The 14,989-nt window shown below is 40.6% G+C and overlaps 1 protein-coding gene across 1 annotated transcript in view; it reads left to right on the forward strand.

The window, feature by feature from the left end:
• Positions 1-8,180: 8,180 nt before the first annotated feature.
• The window catches only part of ZYG11A (zyg-11 family member A, cell cycle regulator), a 137,956-nt gene continuing 131,147 nt past the window's right edge, over positions 8,181-14,989 (forward strand). Inside the window, exon 1 of the mRNA XM_007945960.1 lies at positions 8,181-8,270. Coding sequence (XP_007944151.1) covers positions 8,181-8,270 — 90 coding nt within the window. The remainder of the gene's footprint in view (positions 8,271-14,989) is intronic.

Consider the following 14,989-nt stretch of genomic DNA (forward strand, 5'->3'; position numbering starts at 1 on the left):
CAACAACAACAACATAAGTTAGACACTGTTTTAGTCCTGGGAGCACAGCAAAACAAGTCCTTGACCTTAATGGCATGGATGGAGTAAAGCTTTTGGGACCTTCATTTGCTGATGGGGAACAACTCAAAATGACAGGAAACAGCTGCAAGAATTCATTAATAATCAGAATGTGGAATGTACAAAGTTGGAAGTTGTCAAAAATGAAATGGAACACATAAAGATCCTAGGCATTAATGAGCTGAAATGGACTGGTATTGGCCATTTTGAATCAGACAATCATATGGTCTACTATGCTAGGAAATAACAAATTGAAGAAGAATGGTATTGCATTCATTATCATAAAGAATATTTCAAGATCTATCCTGAAGTATGGGAAGCTCTGGAGGCGTAATGCCTAAGGCATTTGACTGCTAACCAGAAGACTGGTGGTTCAAACCCACCAGCCACTCCTTGGAAGGAAGATTGGGCAATCTACTTCTATGGTGATACTGCCTTGGAAACCCAAAGAGGGGTCGCTATGAGTCGGATACGACTCGACGGCAGTAAACAACAAAAACAACAACATCCTGAAGTACAATATTGTCAGTGATAGGATAATATCTATATGTCTACACAGAAGTCTAGCTAATATGACTATTACTCAAATTTACACACCAACCACTAAAGCCAAAGATGAAGAAATAGAAGATTTTTACTAACTTCTGCAGTCTGAAATTGACCAAACATTGCAATCAAGATGTATTGGTAATTATTGACGATTGGAATGCGAAAAGTTGGAAATGAAGAATCATCAGTAGTTGGAAAATATGGCCTTGTTGAAAGTAATGATGCTGGAGACAGCATGATAGCCTTTTGTAAGACCAATGACTTATTCATTGCAAAACCTCTTTTTCAACAACATAAATGGCAGCTCTGGTGTTGTAGTGCCTAAGGCACCTGACTGCTAACCAGAAGGTTAGAGGTTCAAACCCACCAGCCATTCTGCAGAAGGACAGGGCAATCTACTTGCATAAAGATTTAGTGCCTTGGAAACACAACAGTGGTTGCTATGAGTCAGAATTAACTTGACAGTAGTGGGCTTATAGATATCTGTGGGAAGAAGTGATGGAGAAGCTCAATATGATCAGTCAAACAAGGCCAGGAGTTGACTGGTAGAACAGATCATCAATTGCTCATATGCAAGTTCAAGTTGAAGCTGAAGACATTAAAACAAGCCCACAAGAGCCAAAATATGATCTTAAGTATATCCCACCTGCATTTAGAGATCATCTAAAGAATAGATTTGACGCACTGAGCACCAGTGACCAAAGACCAGATGAGTCATGGGATGACTGAGAACATTATACATGAAGAAAGCAAAAAGTCATTAAAAAGACAGGAAAGGAAGAAAATACCAAAAACAGATGTCAGAAGAGACTCTGAAACTTGTTCTTGAACAGAGAGTAGCTAAAGCAAATAGAAGAAATGATAAAATAAAAAAGCTGAATAGAAGATTTCAAAGGGCAGTTTGAGAAGGCAAAGTATTATAATGAAATGTGCAAAGACCTGGAGTTAGAAAACAAAAAGAAGAACATGGAATTTCTCAAGCTGAAAGAACCAAAGAAAAAACATCAAGCTTTGAATTGCAATATTGAAGGATTCTATGGGCAAAATATTGAATGATGGACAAACATCAAAAGAAGATGGAAGGAATATACAGTTACTGTGCCAAAAAGAATTGGTCGATATACAACCATGGCAGGAGGCAATATATGATCAAGAACCTGTGGTACTGAAGGAAGAACCTCAAGCTGCACTGAAGGAATTGGAGAAAAATAAGTCTCCAGGAATTGCTGGAATACCCATTGAAATGCTTCAACAAACTACAAGAGCTGATGGAATATCCACTGAGATGTTTCAACATACAGATGCATCACTGGAGGAGCTTACTTATTTATGCCAAGAAATGTGGAAGACAGCTACCTAGCCAATTGACTAGAAGAGATTGATATTTGTGCCCACTCCAAAGAAAGGTGATCCAACGGAATGTGGAAATTATTGAACAATATAATTGATATCACAAATCAAAAAGCCAAACTCACTGCCATTGAGTCGATTCGAACTTATAGTGACCTCCAGTGGATTTCCAAAGCTGTAAATCTTTATGGAAGTAGATTGCCCCATCTTCCTTCCATGGAGTGGCTGCTGACCTTCTGGTTAGCAGCCAAATGCTTTATCCAGTATGCCACCAGAGCTTCTTATTAATGTCACACACAAGTAAAATTTTGATAATTCAAAAATTATTGCAGGAGTACATTGACAGGGAACTTCCATAAATTCAAGCTGGATTCAGAAGAGGAACGAGGGTTATCATGGCTGATGTCAGATGGATCTTGGCTGACAGTAAAGAATACCAGAAAGATGTTTACTTGTGTCTTACTGACTATGCAAAGACATTCGACTGTGCAAATCATAACAAATTATGGATAGCATTGCAAAGAATGAGAATTCTAGAACACTTAATTGTGCTCATGAGGAACCTGTATGTAGACCAAGAGGCTGTCATTTGAACAGAGCAAGGGGATACTACATGATTTAAGATCAGGAAGGATGTGCATTAGCACTGTATCCTTTCAGCATACTTACTAAGTCTGAGCTCTGGTAGTGTATTGCCTAAAACACCTGACTGCCAACCAGTAGACTGGCGGTTCAAACCCACCAGCCACTCCTCAGAAGGAAGGTTGGGCAATCTACTTCCGTAGTGATACCGTCTTGGAAACCCAAGGAGGGGGTCGCTATGAGTTGGGGTCGACTCAAGGGCACATAACAACAACAACAATAACAACTAAGTCTGTATGCTGAGCAAATAATCTGAGAAGCTAGACAATATGAAGAATGTGGCATCATGACTGGAGAAGACTCACTGGCAACCTTCAATATACAGATGACACATCCTTGCTTGCTGAAAGTGAAGATGACTCAAAGCACTTGCTGAAGAAAATCAAAGACTACAGTTTTCAGTATGGATTATACCTCAACATAAAGAAAACAAAAGTCTCACAACTGGACCAATAAGCAACATCACAATAAATGGAGAAAAGATTGAGGTTGTCAGGGATTTAATTTTACTTGGACTGACAGTCAATATCTATAGAAGCAGTAGTCAAGAAATCAAATGTCATATTGCAATAGGAAAATCTTCTGCAAAAGACCTCTTCAAAGTGTTAAGGAACAAAGATGTCACTTTGAAGACTAAGGTGCACCTAACCCAACCCATGGTATTTTCAGTCACTCATATGCATGTGAAAGCTGGACAACGAATAAGGAAGACTGAAGAAGAGTTGATGCCTTTGAATTATGGTGTTGGCCAAGAATACTGAAAATACTATGGACTGCCAGAAGAACGAACAAATCTGTCCAGGAAAAGTGCAGCTAGAGTGCTCTTTAGAAGTGAGAATAGCCAGACTTTACATCACCTACTTTGATCATACTGCCAGAAGGGACCAGTCCCTGGAGAAGGATAACATGCTTGGTAGAGGTCAATGAAAAAGGGGAAGGCCCTTAACAAGATGGATTGTTGGGCTGCAATGATGGGCTCAAGCATAACAAGGACTGTGAGGGTGGTACAGGACCAGGCAGTGTTTCATTCTGTTGTACACAGGGTCACTATGAGTCGGAGCTGACTTGATGGCACCTGTAGTAGTTAAGATTGTATATCAACTTGGCTGGGTCTGGTTTTGGGTGGCTGGGCAGCTGAATATAGTGATTCCCCATGATAAGACTGATAATCAACTCCATGGTGGAATCTACTGAGAGCAGCTGAGTAGCTGCCTTAGGGATGTGGTCTGCTTCTAGTATATAAGAAAATGCTTTGAGAAAGGTCTTGAGCTTTTTTGCATGCTTGGACCCTGCATTTAGCCAAGTCTTCATTCAGCAATCTGTCATGTTATCTGCTGATCTTGGGACTGTTTCTGAGCTAGGGGCCTGCCATATTGCTTAATAATCTTGGGGACTGTGTCATTTTACTACTCAACCTTGGGTTTGTCAGTCTCAGCAGCCAGCAGCTGCCTGAGTTAAGAGAAGCCTCTAGCTCTAGTGGGCTGGGAGCAAGAGGAAGAGAAGGTCTTCATCTAGCCCCTAGAATTGGTACAATGTACTTGGACTTCTAGCCTTCTAAACTGTAAAAGAATAAATCCTTATTTGTTACAGAAATCCACTTGTGGTATGTCTGTTATAGCGGCCCTGGAGAACCAAAATAGCACCTAACAACAGGGATGGATTCCCTGGGTGGTGCAAATGGCTGGTGTATAATAGGCAGGGAAGTCCTCACTGATGAAGTGACATTTGAATAGAGACCTGAAGGAAGTGAGAGAGGCAGCTGTGAGGCTAGCTGCAAACAGCAAGGAGTCTAACAGAACAGAAGTAGAATGCGAAAAGGGGAGAGTAGCAGATGATGAGGTGAGAGAAAATGGGGAGGGCGGAGAGAGCAGACTACGTAGAACCGTGCAGTGTAGCATCTGTAAGACTTTGGCTTTTATTCTGCATGAGATGGGAAAGTATTGAAGGGTTTTGAGCCAAAGGGTGACATATCAGTTTGAAATGATCACTTTTGCTGCTAAGTTGAGAATAGAATGTAATGCAACAAGGGTAGAAGCTGGGAAACCAGTAGGAGGATACTGTAAAAATCCATGTGGGACACAAAAGGACAAATATTATATATTCCACTTAAATGAATAGGCAAATTCACAGAGACAAACAATAGAACAGTGGTGACTAGAGGTTACTGGAGTAGGGATGGAGAATTCTTGCTTAATGGGTGCAGAGCTGAGATGATAAAATTCTGAAAATAGATGGTGGGGGTGGCTATACAATATTGTAGATATAATTAATGACACTGAATTTCATATTTAGAAATGGTTAAAATAGAAAACTTTAGGTTATATTTGTATTTTACCTGCCCCCCAATACACACACACACACACACACACATACACACACACACTCCAAGTAGGAAATTACAGCAGCTTGGACCAGGGTAGCAGCTGTGGAAGAGGTAAGACATATACAGTTTCTGAATATATTTTGAAGCTGGAAGCAACAAAATTTCCTAACAGGAGGTGAGCTTTAAGAATAAAAGAGGAGCTAGGGACGGTTCCAAGGTTTTTGGCATGAACAACCGAAAGGAAAGAGTCGTCAGGTACCAAAATGGGGAAGGCTACAGGAAAAGCCTGTTTAGAGGAGGATATCAGGACTTTACTTTTGGTCATGTTGAGGCTTTGTAGATAACCAGATAGAGATACTGAATAGGTAAGTTGGATATGAGTCTAAAGTTCAAAGGTGTGATCTAGGCAAGAGATATAAAATAGGGATACATCAGCATATAGACACTTTCAAACTTATGAAACTGGATAAAATCTCCAAGACTATTAGTAGAGAAGAAGTGCAAGGACAATACAGGAAGATGTAGATATCAGGGTAATTAGGATTCAGAAGAATGAGAAGGAGCAACCAATGAGGTAGGTGGGAAAAAAAAAAAAAGAGGGAAAATAGAGAGGAGGTGGGGAGGAAGAGGAGGAGGAGATGTGAACTGGAAGCCAAATGAAGAAAATACTTTAAAGAAGAGGAAATTTTTATTGGGATCAAATGCTGCTGAACAGTCAAATAAGATGAGGAATGAGAAGTGACCACTGAATTTAGGAACTTGGAGATTAACAAGACTGGTTAAATGGAGTGGGAGGGATGAAAGACAAAAATGATTGGAAAATTGAAGATGGCAAACATAGACTACTCTTTGGAGAAGTTTTGTTGTAAAGGAGAGGAAACATATGGATATGATATCTGAAGAGAGAAATGGAGTCAAAAGCAATATTTTTGTTTGAAACTTCGGGAGAAGTACCCACTGGTGGGAATTATCCAATAAAAAGGGGAATACTGATAATGCTGGAAAGAAAAAGAATGTTGTGGGATGATATCTGTGAGTAAGCAAAAGGGGATAGGATCTAGGATACAAGTCCAGGAATTGGCCTTACATAAAAGTATAAACAATGCATGGTAATAGAAGACAAACCATATCATATACAGCAGGTAAATAAGTAAATGTAATGGTGGAAGCTTGGGATATTCCTTATTTATTGCTTTTGTTTTCTCAGAGGAAGCTGAGAGTGTAATTGGGGAGGAGATGGAGGTTTGAGGATGAAGAATAGTTTAAAAAACAAACAAAAAAAAGGGATTGGACTTGGAGTTAGATTTGATTTTTGATTCCAAAGTTTGCTGGGTGACATTTAACTTGACTATTAAGCCTCCCTGGAATCCCTGGGTGGTGCAAACAGAACGTCCTTAGTTGCTTACTGAAAGGTTGGAGTGTCTAGTCCACCCAGAGGTGCTTCTGAAGAAAGGCCTGGTGATCTACTTCCCCAAAATCAGCCATTGGAAACCCTCTCTCTCTCTCACTGCTGTTGAGTTGGATTCAACTCACAGCGACCCCTCCTTGGGTTTCTGAGCCGGTATCACTATGGAAGTAGATTGCCCAACTTTCCTTCCAAGGAGTGGCTGGAGGGTTTAAACCACCAGCCTTCTGGTTAGCAGTCAAGTGCCTTAGGGACTATACCACCAGAGCTCCTTTTGAAACTCTATGGAACACAATACTACTCTGACACACATGGGATCATCATTTATTATTATTATTATGAGGATTAAATAAATGAGTGAATGTGAAAGGAAAGCATTTTGCAAAGTCACTCGTACTTAAAAAAATATTTTAGCGATTGACTACATTAATCAAGGACTTGATAGGGGTCAAGCATTGTGATAGACTGTTATTTACATAATTATCTTAATCCTTACATTAAATTTGTGAGAAAAGGCATTCTTTTTTTTAACTTTCTATTGTGATTTGGATGAAATTTTACAAAGCAGATTAGTTTTACATTCAACAGTGGATACACATTTTGTTTGGTGGCATGGATTACATTCTGGCGTACAAATAGCTCTCCTCCCACTTACTCCCTGTGGTTACCCTTTCCCTGTGTCCTTCTTGCCTATGCATTCCTGCCTCCTTACCTTTCTCCCAGTGCAAATGCTGACCTTTGGTTCTCCCACGGTTAATTGTTCTAAGGAGTGCATCTCCTGGGCCTAGCTGTTCAGCTCTCAGGCCTATTGTTTATCTTAGAGTTAAGCCATGGGAGTGAGTTCAGTTACAGGCCTGAAGGATGATTCCAGAGAAAAGGCATTCTTACCCTATTTTACTCATGACCAAACTGAGGTTCAGAGAAATAAAGCATCTTGTCCAAGGTTCACACTTCAGATGGTGGAGCTGGGATTCTAGTCCATGATTCAAACTCCAAAGCTCATACACTTAATAATGATCTTTTTCCAAGACATTTTTTCTTACATTAGCTGAAGTGTACTATTTCATTGCGTTCTTGGGGTTTCTTTCTTGGAGCAGATTATAAGCGTTTTCTTGGTACTTTTTAGGCAACAAGAAATGAAGTTGCCCCCCCCCCATTCCCGATTATTAATAATTTGTATTTTGTGTATTTATGAGGGCAAAAGAGGTTTTGATATTTGATTTATCCAATGTCTGTAAGAGTTGAAACAGAGAAGACTGTTAACAAGAGACGCTGTTGTTAGACTTCTTAGGGGAATGATTTTCAAATATACATTCTATTCTCCCAACTCCAGGCGGTCGGTCCAAAGGAATATCCCCGACGGGCTTTCAAGAGGGAGGTTATCAGTTCTTGAGATGTGAGCTTGAGAGAAGTAAGTTTCAGAGGGGTGAGTTGGAGTTGAGCGAGTAGTTAGGCAGGCATAGGGTTGGTTTCTTGGGGGGTTGAAGTTGCAGACAGAAGACGGTTGGAGCCCTGAGGGTATATGATTGTGTGAGAAGATTGGGTTGTGGTCGACCTGGGGGGTAGGGGGTGGTAAAAACCCGTCCCTGGGGGCGGGGTTTGTGGCGGGACAGCCTCAGCGAGCCGGGGCCTAGGCTGCGGCGGGTGCGCACGCATCACTACCCTCGGTGTTTCAAAAACATAGCGGCCCAGACTCGTGCGAGCGCTGTGTGTGAGGGGCTCACGGAGTTTCCCTTCTTACGACGCCGCCCTGCGCTCAGCAGCCTCCCAGCGCGGGCCAACGCCACCTCTCGTGGGATTCGGGATCCTATTTGACGCCAGCTCCCCCTCCACGCCTTACCCGAGGTATTCACCATGGTTCACTTTTTGCACCCAAGCCTCTCATCCCGCACCATCGTCGCTCCGGACGCTCAGAAAGATGCCCTGGGCTGCTGCGTGATGCAGGTTAGCACCAGGGAGGGGTGCGGAGCGAACTTCAGTGGGGCGCCGGGCTAGTGCGGAGAGTCGTCAGCGACTCTGTGGAGGAATTTCTTGGTTTGGTTGACGAGGGTGTAAGTCTGGAGAGGTTGAATCCGTACAAGACCAGGTCGTTGCGGGAGGGGGGGTGGGAATGCTTGGAGGAGGTGAATGGGCGCCGGAGGCAAGTTTTCTGCCTGGAATTCTCCAGCCCCGGGGCTGAGCATGCTGACCCTGCGCACCTGAGAGGAGGCCCCGGCGGGAGCCAAGTCCCAGCCCCACCCTGTGACTTTAGGCAAATCTCCTCAGATCTCCGGCTGTGGTGTGTGTCGGCTCTGGTGTGTGTCGAAACTACACCTATTTTGCAGGATGGTGTAACTTTAGACTGTGGAGAGAAATTGTGAGGCAGTCAGCTTCGGTAAAAATTTGTACAGCCTTGGAAATGCTGCGGGACAGTTCTGCTCTGTCCTATAGGGTCACATGAGTCAAAATCGGTTTAAGGGCAATGGGTTGCGTTGGGTTTGGTAAACTTAGACGTAAGTGCTAAGTATGGTTCTAGGCCCAGCTCATAGTAGACATAGGCGATTATTTTTGTCATAATGAGCCCAAATGCCCCAAACTTTGACCCTTTTCCCAACTTCTGGTGAATGTGATGCTCCCCAAAACCTGTGACTGACCCTTTTCGGTTCCTGCCCAGCCCAGCCGCTGCCTCCTCCTGAGCCCTGCTGGGGAAATGCCAATGACAGATTTCCTTCAGCTTCACGTGTTTTTTCTTTTCCGGGATTCCTACTTAAACTAACCTCTGAGTAAAATGCAAGCAACATAAATGTGTACAGTTTGGTTTTGGTTGCTGTGTTAAGGAGCCCTGGGGGCGCAGCTGTTAAAGCGCTTGCCAGGTAACTGAAAGGTCAGCTGTTTGAGCCCACCAGCAGCTCCACGGGGGAGAGATGTGGCAGGCCTGGTTCCGTTCAGATTACAGCCTTGGAAACCCAATGAGGCAGTTCTGCTCTGCCCTGCAGAATCTCTGTGAGTCAGAATTGACTCAGCGGCATTGAGTTTTTGGTTAAGTGTCGCATTTCTAAGAGAATCCTGAAATTCTGTTAGGTTTGATGACTTGGGGTGTGGTAGGGAGCACAACCAAACCCGTTGCCATCAAGTTGATTTGGACTCATAGCAACCTTATTAGACAAAGTAGTCTACTCTTGTAAGAGTTCGTTGATTCACTCTTTAAAAATAAATTGTGTTTTCGGTGAAGCTTTATACAGAAAATTAGGTTCCCATTTGACAATTTCTATACAAGTTGTTCAAATCTATTTACTCTTTAACTTGAATTTGAATACAGGTGTTGAATCCTTTCTACCCTGCCTCAAGGCCCACTCTCTGAGAACTCAAAATGTAGTGTTGAAGGCTCAACCCAAAATAGTGCAGAGGGAAGGAGATAATGTGATTAAGGTTATATTTTAAGTAGCAACTCCTTACTGGAAGACTTTTGTGTCCTGAAAAGATGTAGTCTGTTCCCTTTTGGGTTCACCTTTTTTTCTTTTTTAATGTTGATGCGAATATATGCATCGAACATAACCAACTTAATCATTTCTATGTGTACAATTCAGCTACATTGATTGTATTCTTCACCTTGTACAACCATCCTCACTCTCCTTTTCTAAATTGTTCTTACTCCATTAACATAAACTCACTGTCCCCTAAGGTTCCTATCTAATCTTTCTAGTTGTTGTCACTTTGATCCTGTATAGATATTTAAAAGAGCATAAAAAGGCAGACTTTTTTTTTTTTTTTTTATCTAGTTAAACTAAACTGTTTGGTTTTAAGAAGACTTTAGAGGATGTTTTTGGTTTAAGGTTTAATGATTATCTCAGGGCAGTAGTTTCAGGACTTCATCCAACCTCCATGGTTTCAGAGAGTCTATGAGAATTTGAAATTCTGTTCTACATTTCTCATTTTTTGATCAGGATTCTTCTGTTGAATCTTAAGTGGTTGATAGATAGCCAGGCACCATCAAGTTCTTCTTGTCTCATGGCAAAGGAGGCAGTTGTTTGTGGAGGCATTCAGTCATGCACATTCCATATCCTCTTCCTATTCCTGACTTTCCTTCTTCCTCTGTTGCTCATGGTGAACAGAAACCAATTGTACCTTAGATGGATGCTTGTAAACCATCAAGACCCCAAGTATTATGCAATAAACCAGGAGGTAGGTAGAACAGGAGCTCTAATCTAGTTGTTGTTTAGTGCCGTCGAGTCAGACCCGACTCATAGCGACCCCTCCTTGAGTTTCCGAGGCAGTATCACTACGGAAGTAGATTGCCCCATCTTCCTTCTGAGGAATGGCTGGTGGGTTTAAACCGCCCTATTAATTGGCCTAATAACTAGTCTAGGTATTAGGCCAATTAACAGGGATGTCCCATGGAACCATAATACTAACCTCCAAACCAAGGAACCATACATCCCATGAGATATTTGTACATAAGCAGCCTCAGTAGCTTCTGTTTTTTGTTGTCATAAATATAACTGTCACACAGCTTTTTCCAGTTCAACTTTTTGCAGCTATACAGCTTATTAACAGCAATTACAATAATTGACTGTGCTGTGGTTTGTTAGGGAGCTCTGGTAGCATAGTGCCTAAAAAGCACTTGCCTGCTAACAAAAGGCTGGAGGTTCAAACCCACAGCCACTCCTCAGAAGGAAGGTTGAGCAATCTACTTTTGTAGTGATACTGCCTAGGAAACCCAAGGAGGGGTTGCTATGAGTAGGGGGCACTCAAGGCAAATAACAACACCATGGTTTGTTAACTTTGTTTCTAACTAATGGAAAGCAGGTTTTATTTCAGTATGTACTGACATAGTGTTCCAAGAACTTTTTATGCTGGTACTGATTGGAATCAAAACACAGATTTTCATGTTTTAAAAGTGATCAAACCAGTTTTGTCTTTCTATAGTAATGGTACACTCATTTTCTTTGCAAGAATTTTTTAAAAAATAATTATTTTAATTATAGAAATAATGCATTATCCCCCATGATACCTATCTTTTTATTTATCTGTATTTTTATATATCTGAGGTGCTCTGGTGGTTTAGTGGTTAAGGCATTTGGCTGCTAACCAAAAGGCCTGTTGTTTGAACCCACCAACTGCTCCCTGGAAGAAAGATGAGGTGGGGAAACCCTATGGGGGTCACTGTGAGTCAGAATCAACTCCATGGCAGTGGATTTGCTTTTTGGTTATTTATGTATCTGTTTATATTTTATTTTCTGTTATCAGTGTTTTGTAGTGTTTGTTGTTGTTGTTGTTTGCCGTTGAGTCAGCCCTGACTCATAGTGACCCCTCCTTGGCTTTCCGAGGCAGTATCACTACGGAAGTAGGATTGCCCAACCTTCCTTCCGAGGAGTGGTTTGTGGGTTTGAACTGCCAGACTTCTGGTTAGCAGTCAAGTGCCTTAGGCACTATGCTACCAGAGCTCCTTTTGTAGTGTTTAGTGTACAAGTATTTCACATTTTATTATATTAATTCCTATTTTTTATATTGTTTGTTTTTTTAAACTTCACATAAACTTTTGCTAAATATATCTGTGCAATTGACTTTTGCTTATTGACCTTATATCCTGCAGTCTTGCTAAAGTTATTATCTCTAGTAATCTTTTGTAGATGTCTTAAGATTTTCTCTACATATACTCATGTCATTTGCAAATAGTGTTATTTCTTTTTCAATCTGATTTTTATTTCTTTTTTCAAAATTCCATTTTCTAGGACTATCCTGTATAGTGTTAAAGAGAAGCAGTGAGAGTGGACATCTTTGCCTTTTTCTAGATTTTTAACCTTTAGATTTTCCAATGGATGCTTTTTTTTTTTTTAAATCAAATTAAGGAAGTCTTCTATTCCTAGTTTACTAAGTGTTTTTTATTAGGAATGTGTGTTAAATTTTGTCAAATGCTTTTTCTGCATTTCTTAAGACCATATGATTTTTTGCTAATGTGAATTAACAATTATTGTGAATTCACCCTTACATTCTATATTACAGGATTTTATTTGTTAATACTTTATTAAGTGTTTTTGCATCTATGTTTATGAGAGATATTGCTCTCTCTTGTCTTAGAAATAATTTTTGTCTACAGAATTTGTATCTGCAGCATTCATATCAGGGTAATGCTGATCTCAAAAAAAAAAAAAAAAAGAAAGAAAGAAAGAAAAGAAAAGAATTGGGAAATGTTACCGCTTCTATTTTTTTAAAAGAGTTTTCATGGAATTGGTATTATTTTCTCCTTAAGTGATAGAAGTCACCAGTGAAGCCCTTTGAGCCTTGAATGTCTTTGGGGGATGGTTTTAAATTATTATCTAATACTTCTTTTATTTGGGGGAGACTTAATTATATAGGACTTTTTTTTAAAATATAGAACTATTCTTTTTATTTCTTATTTAAAAAAAAAAAAAGGAGCTCTGGTGACACAGTGGTTAAGAGGTTGGCTGCTAACAGAAAGATTGGCAGTTTGAACTTAACAGCTGCTCTAAGGGAGAAAGATGTGGCAGTCCTTATCCATAAAGATTGATGGCCTTGGAAACCTTATAGGCAGTTTTACTCTGTCCTGTAGAGTCGCTGTCATTTGGAATTGACTCAACCACAATGGGTTTTGGTTTTATTTGTAGAATGTATTCACATATGACACGTAAAAATGATGAATATTCACATTGATCAAGACATAACATTCCTGACTTGTATGCACTCACTGTCAGTTTTGGTAGTTTTCTTTCAAAGAATTTGTCCATTTTATCTGAGTTACTACATTTATTGTTGTAAATTATTCATAGGATTTCTAAAGAACTAAGTGTTTTAGCTAGTGAGAGCTCTGGTGGCATAGTGCCTAAAGCATTTGACTGCTAACTAGAAGGCTGGCAGTTCAAACCCACCAGCCACTCCTCAGAAGAAAGACTGGGCAATCTACATCCGTAGAGATACTGCGGCAGAAACCCAAGGAGGGGTCGCTATGAGTAGGAACCAACTTGATGGCAGTGAGTTTGGTTTGGTCCCTTCTTACCCCTGGTAACCAAAAAAGAATGTTTCTTTCCGTATGTAAACCTTTCCTTGACTTTTTATGATAGTGGACTAATACAATATTTATCTTTCTGTGACTGACTTATTTCACTCAGCATAATGTCCTCTAAGTTCATCCACGTTATGCAGTGTTTTGCAGATTCTACATTATTCTTTAGTGTTGGATAGTATTCCATTGTGTTTATGTCCCACAGTTTGGTTATTCATTCCTTGCTTGATGGGCACTTAGATTGTTTCTATCTCTTTGCTGTTGTGAATAGTGCTGCAATGAATGTGGGTGTGCATAGAGCTATTCGTGTCCTACCTCTCAGTTCTTTAGGTTATATACCTAATAATGGAATTGCTTGATCAAATCGTATTTCTATCTCCAACTTCTTATGGAATTGCTAGGCTGCTTTTACAGTGGTTGTATCATTTAACAGTCCCAGCAACAGTGTATGAGAGTCCCAATCTCATTTGTTATTTTCAATGTTGTAGAATTTTGCTATCAGTGCTGGAGTGAGATAGTATCTCATGGTTGTTTTGATTTGCATCTCTCTGATGGCTGATGGTCATGAACATTTCTTTATGGTGGCTGCCTTAATATTTTCTTTGGTGAAGTGTCTATTCATGCCTTCTACCCATTTTTAATTGGATTGTTTGTCTTTTTAATGTTGAGGTGTTGGAGTTTTTTAAAAATTTTAGAGATAAGTCCTTTGTCAGATATGTCATTGCCAAATGTTTTTTCCCAATCTGTAGGTTCTTTTTTTTCACTCTTTTGGAGAAGTCTTTGGAAGCACATAAAACTTTAATTTTTAGAAGGTCCCGTTCATCTAGTTTATCTTGTGTTGCTTGTGCATTTTGGGTTATTCTCGATAGTCTATTTATGCCATATATTAGGGACCCTAAATTTGTCAGCCGCAGGGATCCAGGTGAGGAGAGGGAACCCAGGCACGCCCAAAGCAGCAGGGCGGGAGAGCAGAAGAGCGGAAGAAAGAGGATTAAAAGGCCCAGGAACCGAGACAGAGGAACAGTGAGCCACAGGGACCCAGGTGAGGGTGATAGGAGAGGTTTCCAACAGGGAGATAAACTTTTCTGTCAGTTTCTCCTACTGTGGTGACATGTTGATTGTGAGTTTTGAGGCTGAGCCACTGGTGTTTCAAACCCAGCAGGATGCACATGGTGCACAGGTATTAGCCCAGCTTACAAACTGAGACAGATTAGGAAGAAGGAAGAGGCCGTCCACTTCTCAGAGAATTGGCCAGGGAAAACCTTATGAATAGCAAAGAAACACTGCCTGATACGTTACCACACAACTTTATGAATAGTCCAGTTAGGTTAGAAGGCTCTCAAAATAGGACTGGGAAAGAGCTGCATCATCTGAGTAAATCCAGCCTTATTCATATAGATAAGGAAAAGCTCTCGAGAACTCCATTTGTTGATGTGGCACCACTCAAATTGAGAAATAGCTGCAGACATCCATTAATCATTGGAACATGGAATGTACGAAGTATGAATCTAAGAAAATTAGAAGATGTCAAAAATGAAATGGAACACATAAAGATTGATATCCTCGGCATTAGTGAGCTGAAATGGATTGGTTTTGGCCATTTTGAATCAGACAACCATATGATCTACTATGCCAGGAATGACAGTTTGAAGTGGAATGGTGT

The sequence above is a fragment of the Orycteropus afer genome, unplaced genomic scaffold, assembly GCF_000298275.1.
Source record: "Orycteropus afer afer isolate SDZICR_OR568_19922 unplaced genomic scaffold, OryAfe1.0 scaffold00145, whole genome shotgun sequence".
In the NCBI taxonomy this organism is placed as follows: domain Eukaryota; kingdom Metazoa; phylum Chordata; class Mammalia; order Tubulidentata; family Orycteropodidae; genus Orycteropus; species Orycteropus afer.